Source organism: Rhinopithecus bieti, unplaced genomic scaffold (assembly GCF_001698545.2).
Source record: "Rhinopithecus bieti isolate Rb0 unplaced genomic scaffold, ASM169854v2 scaffold_17772, whole genome shotgun sequence".
Taxonomy (NCBI): Eukaryota; Metazoa; Chordata; class Mammalia; order Primates; family Cercopithecidae; genus Rhinopithecus; species Rhinopithecus bieti.
Window position 1 is genome coordinate 91,150 of NW_016808887.1, and position 18,866 is coordinate 110,015.

An 18,866-nucleotide genomic window follows, 5' to 3' on the forward strand; every position below is an offset into this window, starting at 1 on the left:
GAAATTCAGTATTCAATTTTCATAAAAAAGGAATAATACTGAAAATTGAATGTATTAAACATTGCTTAAAATCATGTTATTATATATTTTTATTAAATCATTATTTGCATATTATTACTGATTTCCTGGATTTCAATTGGAGTGGATTCCTATGGCTACTTTAGAATACAGCATATTGTAAAATAAAAGAGATGTGATATATTAATTACATCCACTAGTTTTTACAAATCATTTATCTTTTTCAGTTTGATTACATGGGCTCTGATATAAACGCTGTAACGCAGAAGGTTATTCAGATAATTGGCCTTGTTAACACTGTAAGTTTTTAAAAGCTATTTAAAAATATATTTTATAAAAATGATGTGTATAATAGTTTTCTGTGCTGTTGAAGAGTTTCCATAACCAAAGTACTGTATCAAATGTGTTTTTAGAAAATGTAATATAATGTTCATTTATTTATGATTTTTAATTATATTCTTCTTTTAGATGCTTACCCAGTTACAACTGACTGTTATTATATCTTCCATTGAAATCTGGTCAAATAAAAACAAAATTTCTACTACAGGGCATGCTGAAGATGTATTGTTACAATTTTTTGAATGGAAAAAGGATCATCTTAACTTCAAACCACATCAAATTGCATACTTATTTGTGTAAGTGTAGTATTCTGCATTTTATAACATTAAAGGAATAACTCAAAATGACTTAATATGTTCATTATGAAAAATAAGCATTTATTTTATATATATCTTGTGTTCTACCCATTTAATATAGATACTATGGAATGTGAGAAATGTAAGCAAGAGTCCTTGTCCTCAAGGAGTTAATGTGAGACAAAACTTAAAATGTTTTATTAAACAACATAAAGTTATTAATAAAAGTAAAATTCCACAAAAGGTATTGAAATAACTAAAAGTTTTATTGTGAGTGCTACAATTTATTTGATTTCCTTTGGTTTATGAACCTTTACCCCAGGTTATCATATTTCTATACTCCTGGCTCACTTCTAGTTAATTCTTATGTTTTTATTTTCTAATATAATGAAGGGTTAAATTTTCCTACTGTCTAGAATTTAATGTGCAGAAAAATCTGGTCAAAAATAAGTAATAAATGAACAAAGAGGTCATAGAAATTTGAATTTTCAGGGCTATAAATATAGAGGAAACCAGAATAAAAACTATAATCATTAGTGCAATAGTATTTCCATAAATTGTTAGGCCTTATCCTAATTATATTTCTGGATATTTATCAAATTCAAAAGAGAAAAGTGTATATTGAAATATTCTTAACATTGAAACTTTGAGAGAAATGTATTTATGGCATAATTCAAAGTAGTATGGTGTTTGGAAGATAGTAATTGTTTGATAATGTTTGCTGCTATGAAACTTATCACCAATAATACCACTTTTAAATTCACTTATGGCAAAAGTTATTTTTCAGCTACAGGAAACTTCCCACCTTAATAGGAGCCACATTTCCTGGGCAAATATGTAATAAGGATTTTGCTGCTGCAGTTGCTCTGGTAGGTAATTATCTGGTTTGCTCTCAATACTTTCATGTTTCAAATTTTCCTAAATATTTTAAAACATGCATAAATATATTACTTAGTTTCCTCATAATTTTATGGCTTTTATATTACTAATTTGGAGCATAATCAAGGGGTATGTCAGGAATGAGGCTAGAATGAAGCCAGTGAAAGCATGATGCATTTCCATAAAGATCAAGCACATTTACTTCTGGTTAAGGAGTAATGTTAGATCCTCCAATCCCTTTTCTCCTGGGATGTGATTATATTTTTGTGAAATTACTTGCTATCATCTTGCAGATCACTCTGTGTTCATTTTTTCCCCATTTTGTTCTCTGTGCTTCACTTGAGATAATTTCTATTGATCTGACTTTAAATAGGATTATCCATTCTACAACAGTTTCAAATCTGCTATTAAGCCGACCAATTCAGATGGTTGAATTTTTAAATTCTAGAGTATCTACTTTATGATTTTTAAAAAAACTTTGTTAATTAATTAAATCTTAAAATCACATGATTGAGGTATAATCAACATACAAAAGCTATACTTATTTAATGTACACAACTTGCTGAGCATGGAGATAAGTATTACACTTGTGAAACCATCACCACAATAAATGCCATAAGCATGTTTGTCATCTCCAAAAGACTACTCTGCTCCCTATGCTTATTATTATTAGCAGTATTTTGTCGTAATAACATTTAATGGAAGTTCTATCCTCTTAGAAAATGTTTTTAAATTAATATTTCATGTTTTATTTTAGATTCAGGATATACATGTGCCTGTTTGTTACATAGATATATTATGTACTGGTAGGGATTGGGCTTATAGTGTGCCCATTACCAAACAGTGAACATTGTACCCAATAGGTACAACTAGGTTCTCTATTCTCTTGCATTGATCTATGTGTCTATTTTTGTAACAGTACCATGCTGTTTTAGTTACTATAGCCTCATAGTATAATTTGAATTCAGGCAATGTGATGCCTCTAGATTTGTTCTTTTTGCTTAGAATTGCTATGGCTATTTGTGCTCTTTTTGTTTCCATATGAACTTTAGGATTTTTTTTTTTCCTAATTCTGTTAAAACTGATGTTGATAATTTGATAGGGATTGCATCAAATCTGTAGATTGCTTTGGGTAATATGGTCATTTTAATAATATTGATTCTTCCAATCTATGAGTATGGGATATTTTTCCATTTGTTTGTGTCATCTACAATTCTTTTCCTAGTGTTCTAGAGTTCTCGTATAGATCTTTTACCTCCTTGGTTAGATGTATTCCTAAGTATTCTGTGTGTGTGTGTGTGTGTGTGTGTGTGTTTATGTGTATGTGTTTGTGTGCCTACTATAAATGAGAATGTTTTCTTGATTTGGTTCTCAGCGTAAATATTATTGGTATATAAAAATGCCACTCGTTCATGTATTTTGTATCCTGAAACGTTACTGAAATAGCTTATCAAGTCTAGGAGTCTTCTGGAGGAGTTGTTAGGGTTTTCTAGGTATATGATCATGTCATCAGTGAACAGAGATAATTTGACTTCCTCTTTTTCAATTTGGATGCCATTTATTTCTTTCTCTTGCCTGATTGCTCTGGCTAGGACTTCCAGTACTATGTCGAATAGGAGTAGTGAGAGTGGGTATCCTTTCCTTTTTCCATTCTTAGGGGGAATGCTTTCAAGTTTTCTCCATTCAATATCATGTTGGCTGTGGGTTTGTCATATATAAAATTCTTATTACTTAGAAGTATATTCCACGTATGCCTCATTTGTTGAGGGGATTTTATCATAAAGGGATGTTGGATTTTGTCAAATGCCTGTTCTGCATCTATTGAGATGATCATATGGTTTTTGTTTTTAGTTCTGTTTATATGTTGAATCATGTTTACTGATTTATGTTGAACCATCCTTGCATCCCTGGAATAATGCTCACGGATTGTGCACTTGATCTGTGTTCTCTCCCTGGACTTGGAGCAGCAGGAATGGAGGCAGTAGTGGCAACAAGTGAAAAGGGCTCGTCAGTGACCTCTGGGAGTAGAGTAGTATATATTCTGTTGGTACATGAAAGTGCCTGGCCTCCTTTGTTGATGTGGTGGTGTCAACTGGCACTGGGCTCCTCAGCTCAGGCAGTGGGGCCAGGACTGCTCTGGGCAGCCAAGTCACCATTTGCCTGGGAGGCAGAGTGACACTTCAGCTCAGGCCCTGAGGGGAGAGGGCAGGGCACAGTAGGGACTAGGATGGGTAGACCAAGTAGCTCCACAGTAGCTTGGCCCCACAGGGGAGGGTATAGCAGCAGCTTGGCTCAGGGATGGCAGGCCACCAGGCAGGGATGTTTCAGGAGTGGCAAAGCATCAGGGATAGAATGGGACACCTCCAGAACAGGACACACTCGGGTCCTTTTGCTTACCTTCTCCCCCAGGGAGAAGTCCCTCCTGTATCTAGACGAATCTGAGCTGGGAGACACAGTCGTGGAGGCAAAGTGTTTTCTTCTGTTCTCTGTGTGGCTGTCCTGGGTTTCTATGTGTTTTTGTTTGTTTGTTTGTTTGAGTTGGAGTCTTGCTCTCTCACCCAGGCTGGAGTGCAGTGGTGCAATCTCAGCTCATTGCAACCTCTGCCTCCCAGGTTCAAGCAATTCTCCTGCCTCAGCCTCCTGAGTATCTGGGATTACAGCCATGCACCACCACATGTTTGTATTTTTAGTAGAGACAGGGTTTCACCATGTTGGCCAAGCTGGTTTCAAACTCCTGACCTCAGGTGATTTACCTATCTTGGCATTCCAAAGTGCTGGGATTACAGGCATGAGCCACCATGTGTAGCCTATCCTGAGTTTTTGTGCTACACAGGGCTTCTGCTCTCGTTTAATATACTTGGCACACTTATTTAGCTATTTTCACAAAAGCGTAGTTGCTTATTCATTGTTTTGACTGTCTTTGTAGCGGGGACAAGTGGTAGGGGCTTCAGTTGGCCATCTTGCTGCTGTCACTTCCCTCCCAATATCTTTTTTTAAAAAGTTTTTTTTTAATTTCATTATGATTAGTTTAAATTTGTGTTTCTTTACTGTTCCGGTTTATCCATTTTGATTTCTGTTTGTATATTTTTCAGCTTACTTTCCTCATAGGACTTTCACTTATTAAATGCTACAGAAGGCAGGGCAAATTAAGAAAACAGGTACTCCACTAGGTATTTCAAAAGGATTTAGAACAGAGAATTAGTTATACAGGTATTTCACATCTGAAAAAAGTCAAAAGGGAATAATGAGTTAACAGATAATAAAATGATAGTTACCACTCCAGAACTAAGGAAAATTGGGGTTCCCAAAATTGAGGTCAGAAGAGGGAACTTCCAACTGGCATTTAGGTCTCTGGAGGAAGGAGTATTGCCTCAAACTGCTGCTACATTGAAGGGGCATAATTACATGGGTTCTGATAGTACTGGAAGAAGTTGGAGTCAGGAAACTATTGATCCTGGAGTAAACTACAAATACTGAAATAAACTTCCACTTTAGGAGCAAAATGGTGCTGACTGGGCCATGGTGCTGAACAAAACAACTGTCTGCGGGAAAAAGAAAGCCACTTCTTTCTTCCAACTGCAGATAATTTGGTAACAAAAAAATATGAGAAATGTAGTTTGCAGAATCTTAGTCCCACAGTCTTATAGCAGAGTATAGAAGGGTAGATTTGTAATTCATTTTGTTGTTTTTTATGGTGCTTGCACTCATCTGTTATATAATTTTTTCTTATGAGATTTCTTAACATATGAGGAAAAAAGAGGATTCTAACTTTTTTATCTAACGGATAGTAGAGGGAATAGGGATCTACCAAAGTTAGGCAAAAATGTGGCCTTTGCTACCATTTATTATTTGCTTCTTTCTTCATAATTTCTTTTGATCAAAAGCTGGGATGGGGAAGGAAAGATTGCTTGAGTTCAAGCAGTCTGCCAGGAAGTGAAGTTACTCTTTTTTGAAGGTGTACTGAAACGTTCGATGCATTCATTTATTGTTATGTTGGCCATGCTGTTTTTCTACCTGTTAGTGGGTGCAGGTGAACAATAAGCAACCCAGGAGAGTATGGAGAACCAAAAATTCAGAAACATCTCCGTGGATTGTGGCCGCCTTCTCTGAACTACTCTTTACTTATCACTCCCTCACTATCATTTACTTCAGGTTCATCAGAAACCAACTACCTTTTTACATTAGAAGATCAGTTAACTTTCTTCTATGATGTTGTTGTTTTTGTATTTTGGAGATGTTCAGTGGCCCGTATTATTTTGCTATGTGGTGGAAGAATTAATTGATTTTGGTGGAAGTACTTAAATAAACAGAGTAATGTCATGTGAGTAATTAAGGCATATAACCGCTGAGTTATTCCGAATGTTTTCAGTTTTACCTGCAACTTCAAAATAATTTGAAATTACTTAGAAACAGATGATAGCTGTGTTCTTTCCCCTATATCGTAACACTTAATTGTGTTCTGAATAGTCATCTGAGCAGGACTCTTAAAGGAAAACATAAGCATTGGAAATTATGTACAGGAGAACAATAATACCTATGAGGATGTATTATTTATCTATTGTGACATAACAGATCACACCAAAACTTAGCAGACAAAAACAATGCAGTTCTGTAGGTTAGGAATCTAGGAGGAATTCAGTGGGTGGTTCAAACTCTAGATTTCCAACAAAGACAAAATCAATGTGTCAGCAAGGGCTGGAATTATCTCAAGGTTTGACTAATGGAGGATATGCTTTCAAGCTCAGTCATGTTGGCAGACCTCAGAAAGTCATTTCCAAGATCACTCATGTGGGCTTCTCTACTAGTTCACCTCATGGCATTGCAGCTGGATTCCCCTAGAGTGAGCAAGAAAGAGTAAGATAGAGAATTTAAGAAGCCAGTCCTTTTATAACATATCCTGGACATGATGACCCATCACTTCTGCTATACTCAGTTAATTAAAAGCAAGTCAGTAAGTCCAGCCTATACGCAATAAAGTGGGATTCCACAAGGACGTGAATACCAGGAGACAGGGATTATTGGGACCCATTTCAGAGGCTGTCTACTATAGAAGGAATGTAGAATCGACTATTGAAGAATATTAAAGGCATTTTGTTTAAAATAATTCAAAGAAGCCATAAACTAGGGTTTTTGACTGTTCTGTTTGCTAAGATAGCTGATAATGTCATTAAGTAATAGTGTTTTGAAACTTAATATAATTATTATGTGGACTCATTCATGTTTAATAAATCTATAATCAAAAAATTTATATAACTACTATAATTGCATCCACATAGGTATCTTGAGTGAATTTTAAGAATTACTTTCATATACTAACTTTTGATTCGGTAAATATTGTTGTATTTTAGAACTGATTATAATTATTAGTTAACTTTTTCTTTTTCTTATATTTAGTACACAGAGGGTTTATCCTTGGAGTCATATACTGTCATTATTGTTCAATTGCTTGGCCTTAATCTGGGATTAACTTATGACAAAACTGACACCTGCCATTGTTCAGGAGATGTTTGCACAATGACACCAAAAGCAGTGTAAGAATTTTCTTTATTAAATAGACATGTTCTTTCTTTAATTAATTTCTTTCTTCCTTGTTTTCTTTCAAACTTTTTTCTTTTTAATTTTTGTGGGTACATTGTAGGTGTATATATTTATGGGGTGCATGAGATGTTTTGATAGAGGCATGTAATGTGAAATAAACACATCGTGGAGAATGGGGTATCCATTTCCTGAAGCATTTATATCCCTTGAGTTACAAACACTCCAGTTACACTTTTTAAGTTATTTTAAAATGTATAAATAAGTTATTATTCATTGTAGTCACCCTGTTGTGCTATCAAATAGTAGGTCTTATTCATTCTTTCTGTTTTTTTTTTTTTTTGTACCCATTAGCCATCCCCACCTCTCTATAGCCCCTACTACCCTTCCCAGCCTCTGGTAACCATCCTTCTACTCTCTATTTCTATGAATTCAATTGTTTTGATTTGTAGATCCCACAAATAAGTGGGAACATTTGATGTTTGTCTTTCAGTGCCTGGCTTATTTCACTTAATGTAATGATGTCCACTTCCATCCATGTTTTATTTTTAATTGTGGATACATAATAGTTGTACATCACATCATAAATACATACAGCATGCATATTTATGATATAGGTGCGATATTTTAATCCAAGCATACAATGTGTAATGATCAATTCAGGGTTATTAGGATTTCAATTACTATAAGCATTTATCAATTCTTTGCATTAGGGGTGCTCCAATTCCACTCTTTTAGTTATTTTGAAATATGCAAGAAATTATTGTTAACTGTAGTCACCTTATTCTGCTACCGAACACTAGATCTTACTCTGTCTATGTAATTGTACTTTTCTACTCATCAACCATTCCCTTTCTACCTCCCCCTCCAACCTTCCCAGCCTCAGGTAACCACCATTCTATTCTCTATCTCCATGCATTCAATTTTTTTAGTTCCCATATCTGAGTTAGAACATGCAATGTTGTCTTTTTGTGTCTAGCTCATTTCACTTAACATTATGTCCCAGTTTCATCCACATTGTTGAAAATGAGAAGATTTCATTCTCTTTTATGGCTGAATAAAATCCTACAGTGTATATGTACAATATTTTCTTTCCAGATTCATCCACTGATGGACACCTTAGGTTGATTTTATATCTTAGTTATTGTGAATAGTGCTGCAGTAAACATGGGAGTGCAAATACCTCTTCAATACACTAATTTTTTCTTTTGAATATACTTCTAGCAGTGAAATTTCTGGTTCATATGGTAGTTCTATTTTTAGTTTTTTCAGAAACATTTATACTGTTCTTCATAGTGGCTGTACTAACTTACATTCCCACCAAGAATGTATGAAGGTTCCTTTTATCTGCATCCTCACCAGCATCATTCTTGTCTCTCTTTTTGCTAAAAGTTATTTTAACCGGCGTGAGATGATATCTCATTGTAGTTTTGATTTGCATTTATCTGGTGATGGGTGATGTGCAGCATTTTTTTTTTCCTATAGCTGTTTTTTGGCCATTTGTATGTCTTTAAAAAATGTCTGTTCAGATCTTTTGCCCATTTTAAAATCAGATTATTTGTTTCTCTGCTATTGAGTTGTTTGACTTCCTTATATATCTGGTTATTAAGCCCTTGTTAGATGGGTAGTTTGCAAATATTTTCTCCCATTCTGTAGCCTGTTCACTACACATTGCTTATTAAATCCTTGTTAGATGAGTAGTTTGCAAATATTTTCTCCCATTCTGTAGCCTGTTCACTACACATTGCTTATTAAATCCTTGTTAGATGAGTAGTTTGCAAATATTTTCTCCCATTCTGTAGCCTGTTCACTACACATTGCTTATTAAATCCTTGTTAGATGAGTAGTTTGCAAATATTTTCTCCCATTCTGTAGCCTGTTCACTACACATTGCTTATTAAATCCTTGTTAGATGAGTAGTTTGCAAATATTTTCTCCCATTCTGTAGTCTGTTCACAATCAACAATCACTGTGTTGATTGTTTCTTTTGCTGTGCAGAAGCATTTTAATTTGATGTAATCCTATTTGCCTGTTTTTGCTGTGGGTGCCTGTGCTTTTGAAGTCTTACTCAGGAAATCTTTTCTCAGACAAATGTCCTGGTGTATTTCCCCAATGTTTCTTCAAGTAATTTTATAGCGTCAGGTCTTAGATTTAATTGATTTTGATTTGATTTTTACATATGGCAAGAGATAAGGTTCTAGTTTTATTCTTTGGCATGTGGATGTCCAGTATTCTCAGTATCTTTAGTTAGAGACACTGCTCTTTCCCCAGTGTATGTTCTTGGAGGCTTTGTCAAAAGTGAATTGACTATAAATGTGTGGATTTATCTCTGTATTCCCTATTCTTTCCAGTGGTATACATATCGGGTTTATGACAGTGCTGTGTTGTTTTGGCTAGTGTAGCTTTGTAGTATAATTTGAAGTCAGGGATGTGATTCCTCTAGTTTTGTTCTTTTTGCTCAAGATGGCTTTGGCTTGTCTGGATCTTTTGTAGTTCCATATAAATTTTGTGTTTATTTTTTCCATTTCTAAGAAGATTATCATTTCTATTTTGATAGGGATTGCCTTGAATCTATCTGTAGGTTGCTTTGGATAATATGGACATTTTAACAATATTGATTCTTCCAATTCATGAACATGGCATGTCTTTCCATTTTGTGTCTGTGTGTCCTCTTCAATTCCTTGCATCAATATTTTATAGTTTTCACTGTATGAATCTTTCACTTATTCTAAGGAACACTTGTATTTGTTAATCAAAGTAAAATTTTTGGCAATTATACAACACTACACCAGACAACTGCAGAATACAACTTCTTTGCAACTGCAAATGAAGCACATGCAAAAATAGGCCTAGCACTCTCCCAGGCCTCTCCATGCCTGGGGAAACCCTTTCTCCTTACTATTTTCAGAATATGGATTATAATTTTTTTCTTTTGGCCAGCTCAAGGGTACTTTCTATGGACAGGCCATATGAATTGTCTATTTTTAATGATTCTGAAAGATCTAAATACTGACAAATGTAAAACATTGATAAAAGAAATTGAAGAAGACACAAATAGAGAGCACTTGTTTATGGATTGGAAGAATTATTCTTATTAAAATGTTCATAGTATTTAAAATGATCTACAGGTTTGGTGTAATTTCTATTAAAGTTTTATTGTCATTTTTCACAGAAATAAAATAAAACTTATAAAATTTGTATGGAACCACAAAAGACACTGAATAGCCAAAGCAATGTTGAGCAGAAAGAACAAAGCTAGAGGTATCACAATACCTGGTTTCAAAATATATTACAAACATATAGTAATCACAACAGTATGGTACTGCCATAAAAACAGACAGATTGACCAAGGGAACAGGATAGAGAACCCAGAAATAAATCCACTTCTCAAGTCAATTTATTTTTGACAAAGATGCCAATGGTACACAATGGGGAAAGGACAGTCACCTCAATAAAAGATGCTGAGAAAACTGATACGTGGTACTATGTTAACATTCAGAAGAATGAAATTGGACCCTTATCTCATACCATATGAAAATCAACTCAACATGGATTAAATACAAAAGCATAGGACCTGAAACTCTAAACCTACCAGAAGAAAACAAAGGGGAAATCTTTTTGACATTGGTCTGGGCAATGATTTTTTAGATATGACCCCTAAAGCACAGGAAACAAGAGCAAAGATAGACAAACGGGGTTACAACACAATAAAGGAAACAGCTAACAGAGTGAACAGACAACCCACAGACTTGGAGAAAATATTTGCAAACCATACACATGATAAAAGAATAATATCCTAAAATATATAAAGGACACAAACATCTCAACAGGGAGAACATATACAAGTCAATTTAAAAATGGGCAAAGGACCTGAATAGACACTTCTCCAAAGAAGACATACAAATGATCAATAGATTTATAAAGAAATAGTCAACATCAGTAATAATTAGAGAAATACCAATTAAGATAGCACCTCATGACGGTTAGAATTGCAATTATCAAAAAGAAAAAATGTATGTGTTGACTAGGATGAGGAGAAAAGGAAACACTTGTACTCTGTTGGTGGGGATATAAATAATACAGCCATTATGGAAAACAATATGGATATCCCTCAGAAATACTAAAAGTAGAATACCATATGATTCAGCAATCCCACATCTGGGTATATATTAATAATAATTAAAATCCGTATGTTGAAGAAATATCTGCACCCCCATGTTCATTGCAGTTATTGACAATAGCCAAAATATGGCGGCAACCTAAGTGTCCATCAGTGGATGAATGGATAAAAACATGTGGTTGTCCTAGTTCATTTTGTGCTCCTATATCAGAATCCCAAGACTGTTAATTTATAAAGAACAGAGATTTATTTGCCTCACCATTCTGGAGTTTGAGAAATCCAAGGTGGAGAGGTCTGCATCTGGTGAGAGCCTTCTTTCTCTATCATGCTATGCAGGAGGAAGGACAAGGGAGCACAGGTGCATGTATGAGAGGAGCTGAACTTGGTTTTATAGCTAAACCACTTTTCATGATAACTGTGACAATTCATTCAGGACATGCATGATGGAAGCATCCTCAAGGATTAGTTCTCATGGTCTAATCAACTCTTGAAGGTCTCACTTCCCAACACTGTTGCATTTATTGGTTATTAAAATTGACACATGAATGTTGGGGGACACACTCAAACTATAGCGTTTTACCCTGCCCCCCCAAATTCATGTCCTTCTCATAATTCAAAATACATTCATTTCACCCCAATAGCCCCCAAAGTCTTAACTTCTAGCATCAACTCAAAAATCTGAAGTTCAAATTCTAATCTAAGTCAGATGAGGGTAAGACTCTAGGCATGGTTTATCCTGAGGCAAATTCCTCTCCAGCTGTGAGCCTGTGCAATTAACAAGTTGCATTGTTTTTTGGTGCTTCCAAAATACAATGGAGGAACAGGCACAGGATAGATATTCCCATTCCAAACGAGAGAAATAGGCAAGAAGGAAGGGGTAACTGGTCTCACATGACTCCAAAACCCAACAGGGAAAAACAATACTGGCTTAAACCTGGAGAATAACCTCCTTTGACTCCATGTCCTACACTATGGGCATACTTGGGTGTAGGTTGAGTCTGCAAAACCTCAGGATTCTTGCTTCTTTCTGGTCAGTCCACCCAGCAGCTTTCACAGGTTGGAGTCTCATGCCTGCATCTCTCCCAGACTGAGGTTGCAAACTGGTGGCTTTAAAGTTCTGGGGCCTCAGGGGCTGCCCCACTCCCATGGCTTCACTAGGCATTTCCCTAGAAGGAACGTTCTGTGATGGTCTCACTCTTACGGCCTTGATGGGTTTTGCTCTAGTGGGAGCTCTCTGCAGTGGCTCTATCCCTGTGACAAGTCTCTGCTTGAGCTCCCAGGCTGTTGATGACATTATTTGAAAAAAATCTAGGTGGAGGTCACCATGGTCTGGCATCTCTTGTGTTCTGCAGGTTTGCAGAGTTAGCATTGTGTGGATATTGTCAAGGCTTACTACTTGTGCCCTCTGGAGAGGTGATTGAGCCACACCGGGGCCCACTTGAGTAATGGATGGGGAAGCTGAGAAGCACTGTGTCAGAAAGCAGAGTCCCAGGGTAGTCCTGGGCAGTGAACCTGTGGATCACACCTCAGGCCTGTTCTCTGAAACCATTCAGCCCTTCTAGAGCTCTGAGCCTGTGATGCGATGAGGGGAGAGGCATACTCAAGGATCTCAGAAATGCCTTCAGGGTCGTTCTCTTGTTGTCTTCCTGGTTAAGTTGGATAGAACCTGGCTTTATTCTGTCCATATTAATCTCTTTAGCAAATAGTTGCTTTTTTTTTTTTTTTTTTTTGAGATGGAGTCTCACTCTGTCACCGAGGCTGGAGTGCAGTGGTGCAAGCTCAGCTCGCTGCACCCTCTGCCTCCTGGGTTCAAGCAATTCTCCTGCCTCAGCCTCCAGAGTAGCTGGAATTATAGGCTCATGCTACCATGACTGGCTAATTTTGTATTTTTAGTACAGAAGGGGTTTCACCATGTTGGCCAGGGTGGTCTAGAACTCCTGACCTCAAGTAATCCTCCCGCCTCCGCCCCCTAAAGTGCTGGAATTACAGGTGTGAGCCACCGTGCCTGGTCACAGTTGCCTTTTTAAACATGCTTTTTTATTTTTTTACATAGCCATCCTGAAAGTTTGTCAAGTCTGTCTGTTCTGCTTCTTCTAATGATAAATTCCATATTTAAATCATTTCCATTCTCATTTTACTATAAGCAGCCAAAAGAAGCCAGGCAGCACCTGGAACACTTTGCCACTTAGATATTTCTTCTGCCAGATATCCTAGTTCATTACTCTTAAATTGAGTCATGGATGGGGAAGCTGAGAAGCACTGTGCCAGAATGCAGAGTCCCAAGGCAGCCCTGGGCAGTGAACCTGTGGAGCACAGGATGTCTTCCACCTGGTCCTAGGACGCCAAAACAATTCCACTAAATTCTTTGCAAATGTGTAGCAAGGATGGCCTTTACTTCGTTTCCAGTACCTTGTTTCTCATTTCCACCGGAGGCCTCATCAGAATGAAGTTTAAGTCCATAATTTTATTGGTTTTATGATCACAACCACTTAAGTAATATTTAAGATGTTCCAGACTTTTTCTACACTTCTTCTCTTCTTTTGAGCCCTCGCCACAATCTCCCTTAATGCTCCATTTATGACAATCTGGGACTTTTCTGCTTCTCCAAACTCTTGTAGCCCCTACCCATTATTAAGTTCCAAAGCTGCCTTTACATTTTCAGAAATTTGTTATAGCAATAGCTCCACTACTAGTACCATTTTTCTTCTTATTTTGATTTGTACTGTTAAAACAGAATGCCGATGACTGGGTAATTACAAAGAAGAGAGGTTTATTTGCCTTATGGTTCTGGATCCTGATAAGTTCAAGGTTGAGGGGCCCACATCTTGTGAGAGTTCCTTGCTGTGTTATCCCATAACAAAAGGTATAAGGACAAGAAAGCATACACACATACCAGAGAGGGGCTCAAACTCACTTTTATGACAAACCCACTGTTCTTTTTTTTAAGACGGAGTCTCACTCTGTCGCCCAGGCTAGAGTGCAGTGGCCAGATCTCAGCTCACTGCCAGCTCCATCTCCCGGGTTTACGCCATTCTCCTGCCTCAGCCTCCTGAATAGCTGGGACTACAGGCAACCGCCACCTCGCCCAGCTAGTGTTTTTGTATTTTTTAGTAGAGACGGGGTTTCACCATGTTAGCCAGGATGGTCTTGATCTCCTGACCTCATAATCCGCCCGTCTCGGCCTCCCAAAGTGCTGGGATTACAGGCTTGAGCCACCCCGCCCGGCCTAAACTTGCTAATTGTTTTCTATGAAGAATAATGCTTTTTAAATCTCTCTTTAAAGTACCATATTATGGGATGTATAAAAATATACAACATTAATTTGTGTCATAACCATATTTTTATTTTTTAGGTACTCTGGTGGTGTGAAGGATTTTAGCATCTGTAGCTTGGATGACTTTAAATATATTTCTTCTCATAATGGCCTTACATGTCTTCAGACAAACCTTCCTGAAATGCCAACCTACACACAAAGGAGAATATGTGGCAATGGATTGTTGGAAGGAGGTGAAGAATGTGATTGTGGCAATAACAACGTTAGTATAATTTTTTTCTAAAATTTTAAAAATATTCTAGTAGTAAAGAAGATAAATGCTTTACCTATTAGTAAAATATATTTGAAAAATATATTATTTAGAAAAGATGGGAGCCTTTGTTTTCTAATATTATTATTTTTGGAAGCATGGTCCTTAGATAATTTTTGTCTTTGGTTATTGTCTTCTGACATTATTTAGTGTATGTATTAGTTCCAAACGTAAATTTAATTGTCACTAAGAGTGTCAAAGGGATTGAAAGAATATACCCTCAACAACAAGCAGAAATAAAACAGACAACAACATCTAAAACAGTAGATTATAACCAATGGGGTAGCAAAATGCATGGTTTGTTAATATAGGTAAAAACATTTTCTGTGGAAAGGTGATTCTAATTAAAATATTTTGAAATTAAATCTATCATAATTATAAAAAATATAAAAATATACAACTAAGATCAAACAAAAATAATTATAAAATATGATAAAGGGACATCAGCAAGATGGCCCATTAGACAGCACTAGAAGTGCCTAATGCTGGTCTCCCACCACAAGAAAGGACCAAAACAATGGATAAACAACTACATTTGACCAGAGTAACTTACATAGAGTGCTGGAGTACAGGAGAGGAGTGGCAAAAACCTAGCGGTGCACAGAAACTCAGAATGGGTGCCTAGAGAGAAGAAGGAAACACTGTGGTTGTGGCAAGATAAATATGTAATGATAAAGAGCAAGAAGTAAAACTCAATCTGGCCTAGAAATATAGATTACTGGCAATCTTCAAAATAATAAAACTAATGAATCTTGCAAGTCATTGAATACAAAAGTCAATATATAACAATGAGTTGGATTTCTGTGTAGAAACAGCAAACAAATAGAAAATGAAATCAAATGGACAATTCTACATATAATATTTCCCAAAACATGATATGTATAGATACAACAAAATACGTGCAATCGTGCACAATAAAAATAAACATTACTCAGGAAAAGCAAAAAACATTGAAATGAATGGAGACATATCCCACTTTCATGGATTGGGAGACATAATATTGAGATTTCAGCTCTACACAAATGGATCCATACATTTAACACAGCCCCAGCCAAAATCCACTTATCTTTTTGTAGAAATTGATAAGCTGATTCTACAATTGATATGGAAATGGAAATGACCTAGAATAAACCAAGCCATGAAAAGAAAAACAATAAATTGGAACACATATACGAATTTTCTATAAATTTCAATGTTTTCTATGAAGTTATAATAATGAAGACAAGGTAGTATTGACCAAAGGATAAATATATACAATTAATAAAGTAGAACAGAGAATCCAGCTATAAAATGATTTTATATGGCCACTTTATATGATAAGACAAAGGGCTATTCAATGGGTGAGGAAAATCTTTCCAACAAAATGGTATAAACTAAACATATGTGTAAATAAAATAAAACTTCACATCTCACCATACACAAAAAATTACCTTGAAATAAATTAAAGACCTAAAAATTAGAGTTAAAGCTAAAAAACTTTTGGGATAAAAGATAGGAGACAATCTTTGTGGCTGGTGGTAGGCAAAATATTTTAGATTATGGCAAAAAGAAGGAAGTTTAAAGAGAAAAATGATAAGTTGTGCTTTCTCAAATTTAGAACCCTTTTCACTCAGACTCTGATAAAAATAAAATGACAAGCTACAGAATGTGAGAAAATATGTACAATTTATATATTGACAGGTGGCTTTTATTCAAATATGTGAAAAGACAAGACTTAGTTTCTGATCAGGTATCTAAGACACTTGGAAGTTGCCACTCCAATCTGTCAACAAGTAAAAAGGTGAACAGACTGAATAAGCAGCAGCTCTTTTTAGGTCTGTTGGAGAAGTGAGATCACAGGATGAAGCACTGCCCCCAAATTCAAGAGATCAACAAGTGCATACAGAGAATCACAACTTGCTAGAACAGAATCATGTGAGCTAAACTTTCACACAGACAGCACTGGAGTCGAAAAGCCTAAACTAAAACTGACAAATTGCCAGAGACTCAGTGTATATAACTGTGAGAGTTAAAAACTCCAGGAGGACCCAGTTATTGAGGATGTTCTCATACTTTTATGAGCTTTACCTCTAGAAGTTTAATCTTGTTCTCACAGTGAATATCAGAAAAATTCCCTTGTGCTTCCAGAAGAAGGAGGAGAAAAGGAACCATTTTGAAATAAGCCAGTGTTCAGTTCTTACTGAAAAGAAATGGAAGGGAGAAATTAGGATTATTATGCTTTTATGAATTGCACTATCCCTGAAGTGGTATACTGTTATTTGAAAGTGGACTTGGATTAGTTGTAAATGTATATTTTCATCTCTAGGGCCACCACAAAAAAAAAAATGTTTTAAAAAAGTGTAACTGATACACTAAGAAAAGGTAGAAAATAACATTATAAAATGCTTAGTTAAACACAAAAGGCAGGCTGAGCATCATGACGTGCAGCTGTAGTTTCAGCTGCTTGAGAGGATGAGGTGAGAGGATTCCTTGAACCTAGAAGTTCAAATCAGCCTGAGCAACATGGTGAGATCATTTTTCTAAAAAGAAATAAAAAAGGAAAGAAAAAAAAGACAAAAGCAAGAAGAACTAAAGTCACACAAATAGAAAACAGCAATAAATATAGTAGTTATTAATTCAACTGTATTCATTATCACTTTGCTTTCAATGATTTAAGTGCACCAATTTAAAAAATAAAAGAGATTGTCAGAATGGATCAAAAACCAAGATCTAGCTCTCTGTTGTGGTGGGTAATACCACAACAGAGAGTTGGAATGAAGGATGCAAAGTATTGTTCCTGGGTGTGTCTGTGAGGGTGATGCCAAAAGAGATTAACATTTGAGTCAGTGGACTGGGAGAGGCAGACCTACCCTCAATCTGCATAGGCACCATCTAATCAGCTGCCAGCACAGTTAGAATAAAAGCAGGCAGAAGAACGTGGAAAGACTAGACTGGTTGAGTCTTCTGGCCTACATCTTTCCCCCCATGCTGAATGCTTCCTGCCCTTGAACATTGAACTCCAAGTTCTTCAGCTTTGGGACTCTTGGAACTTTGACCACAGACTGAAGTCTGCACTATCAGATTCCCTACTTGCTCCTCAGTGTGCAGATGGCCTATTGTGGGACCTCACCTTCTGATCATGTGAGTCAATACTCTTTAATAAACTCCCCTTCATATATACATCTATCCTATTAGTTCTGTCCCTCTAGAGAACCCTGACAAATACAGTTGTCTACAAGGAGCCCTTGTTAAGTATAAACATACATGTAGATAAAAATTAAAGAATGGAGAAAAATATGCTATGCTAACAGTAATTAAAAAATCCAGGAGTAGCTATTATTAATTTCAGACAAGCAGTATGGAGAATGAGGAAAGTTTTCCTGGATAAAGGGGGACAATTATAATGACAAAGGGGTCATTTCTGTAATAAGACATAAAAACTTTTAATGTGTATGTGACTAACAACAGAATGTCAAAATACATGAGACAAAAATTTATAGAACTATAAGGAGAAATAGATTAATCTATTATTTTAGTTGGAGACTTCAACACTCCTTTATCAGAAAAAGGCAGATCCAGCAGACAAAAAATCAGTAAAGACATAGTAGAATTCAACAATAACTTTAATCAACCATATATAATGGACATCTGTAGATGACTTCATCCAACAACAAAAGAATACACATTTTTCTCAAAGTCATATTGAACATTCAGCAAGACAGACCATGTTCTGAGCCACAAATCACCACTGAACAAACTTCAAGGAATAGATACCATAAAATGTCTGACCTCAGACCACAATGAAAATGAACTAGAAATTTGTAACGGAAAGATTGCTGGAAAGTTCCTAATACGTGGGGATTAAAAATCACACTTCTGGGGGGCGGAGCAAGATGGCCGAATAGGAACAGCTCCAGTCTCCAACTCCCAGCGCGAGCGACACAGAAGACCGGTGATTTCTGCATTTTCAACTGAGGTACTGGGGTCATCTCACAAGGGAGTACCGGACAATCAGTGCTGGTCAGCTGCTGCAGGCTGACAGGCGAGAGCTGAAGCAGGGTGAGGCATCTCCTCGCCTGGAAGCGCAAGGGGGAAGGGGATCCGTTTTCCTAGCCA

At 36.3% G+C, this 18,866-nt stretch overlaps 1 protein-coding gene across 1 annotated transcript in view; it reads left to right on the forward strand.

The window, feature by feature from the left end:
- Positions 1–18,866, forward strand: part of LOC108539174 (disintegrin and metalloproteinase domain-containing protein 5-like) — a 136,637-nt gene that overhangs the window by 35,754 nt on the left and 82,017 nt on the right. Inside the window, 4 exon segments of the mRNA XM_017887681.1 lie at positions 487–653; positions 1,441–1,522; positions 6,927–7,063; positions 14,540–14,723. Of these exon segments, the coding sequence (XP_017743170.1) occupies positions 487–653; positions 1,441–1,522; positions 6,927–7,063; positions 14,540–14,723 (570 nt within the window).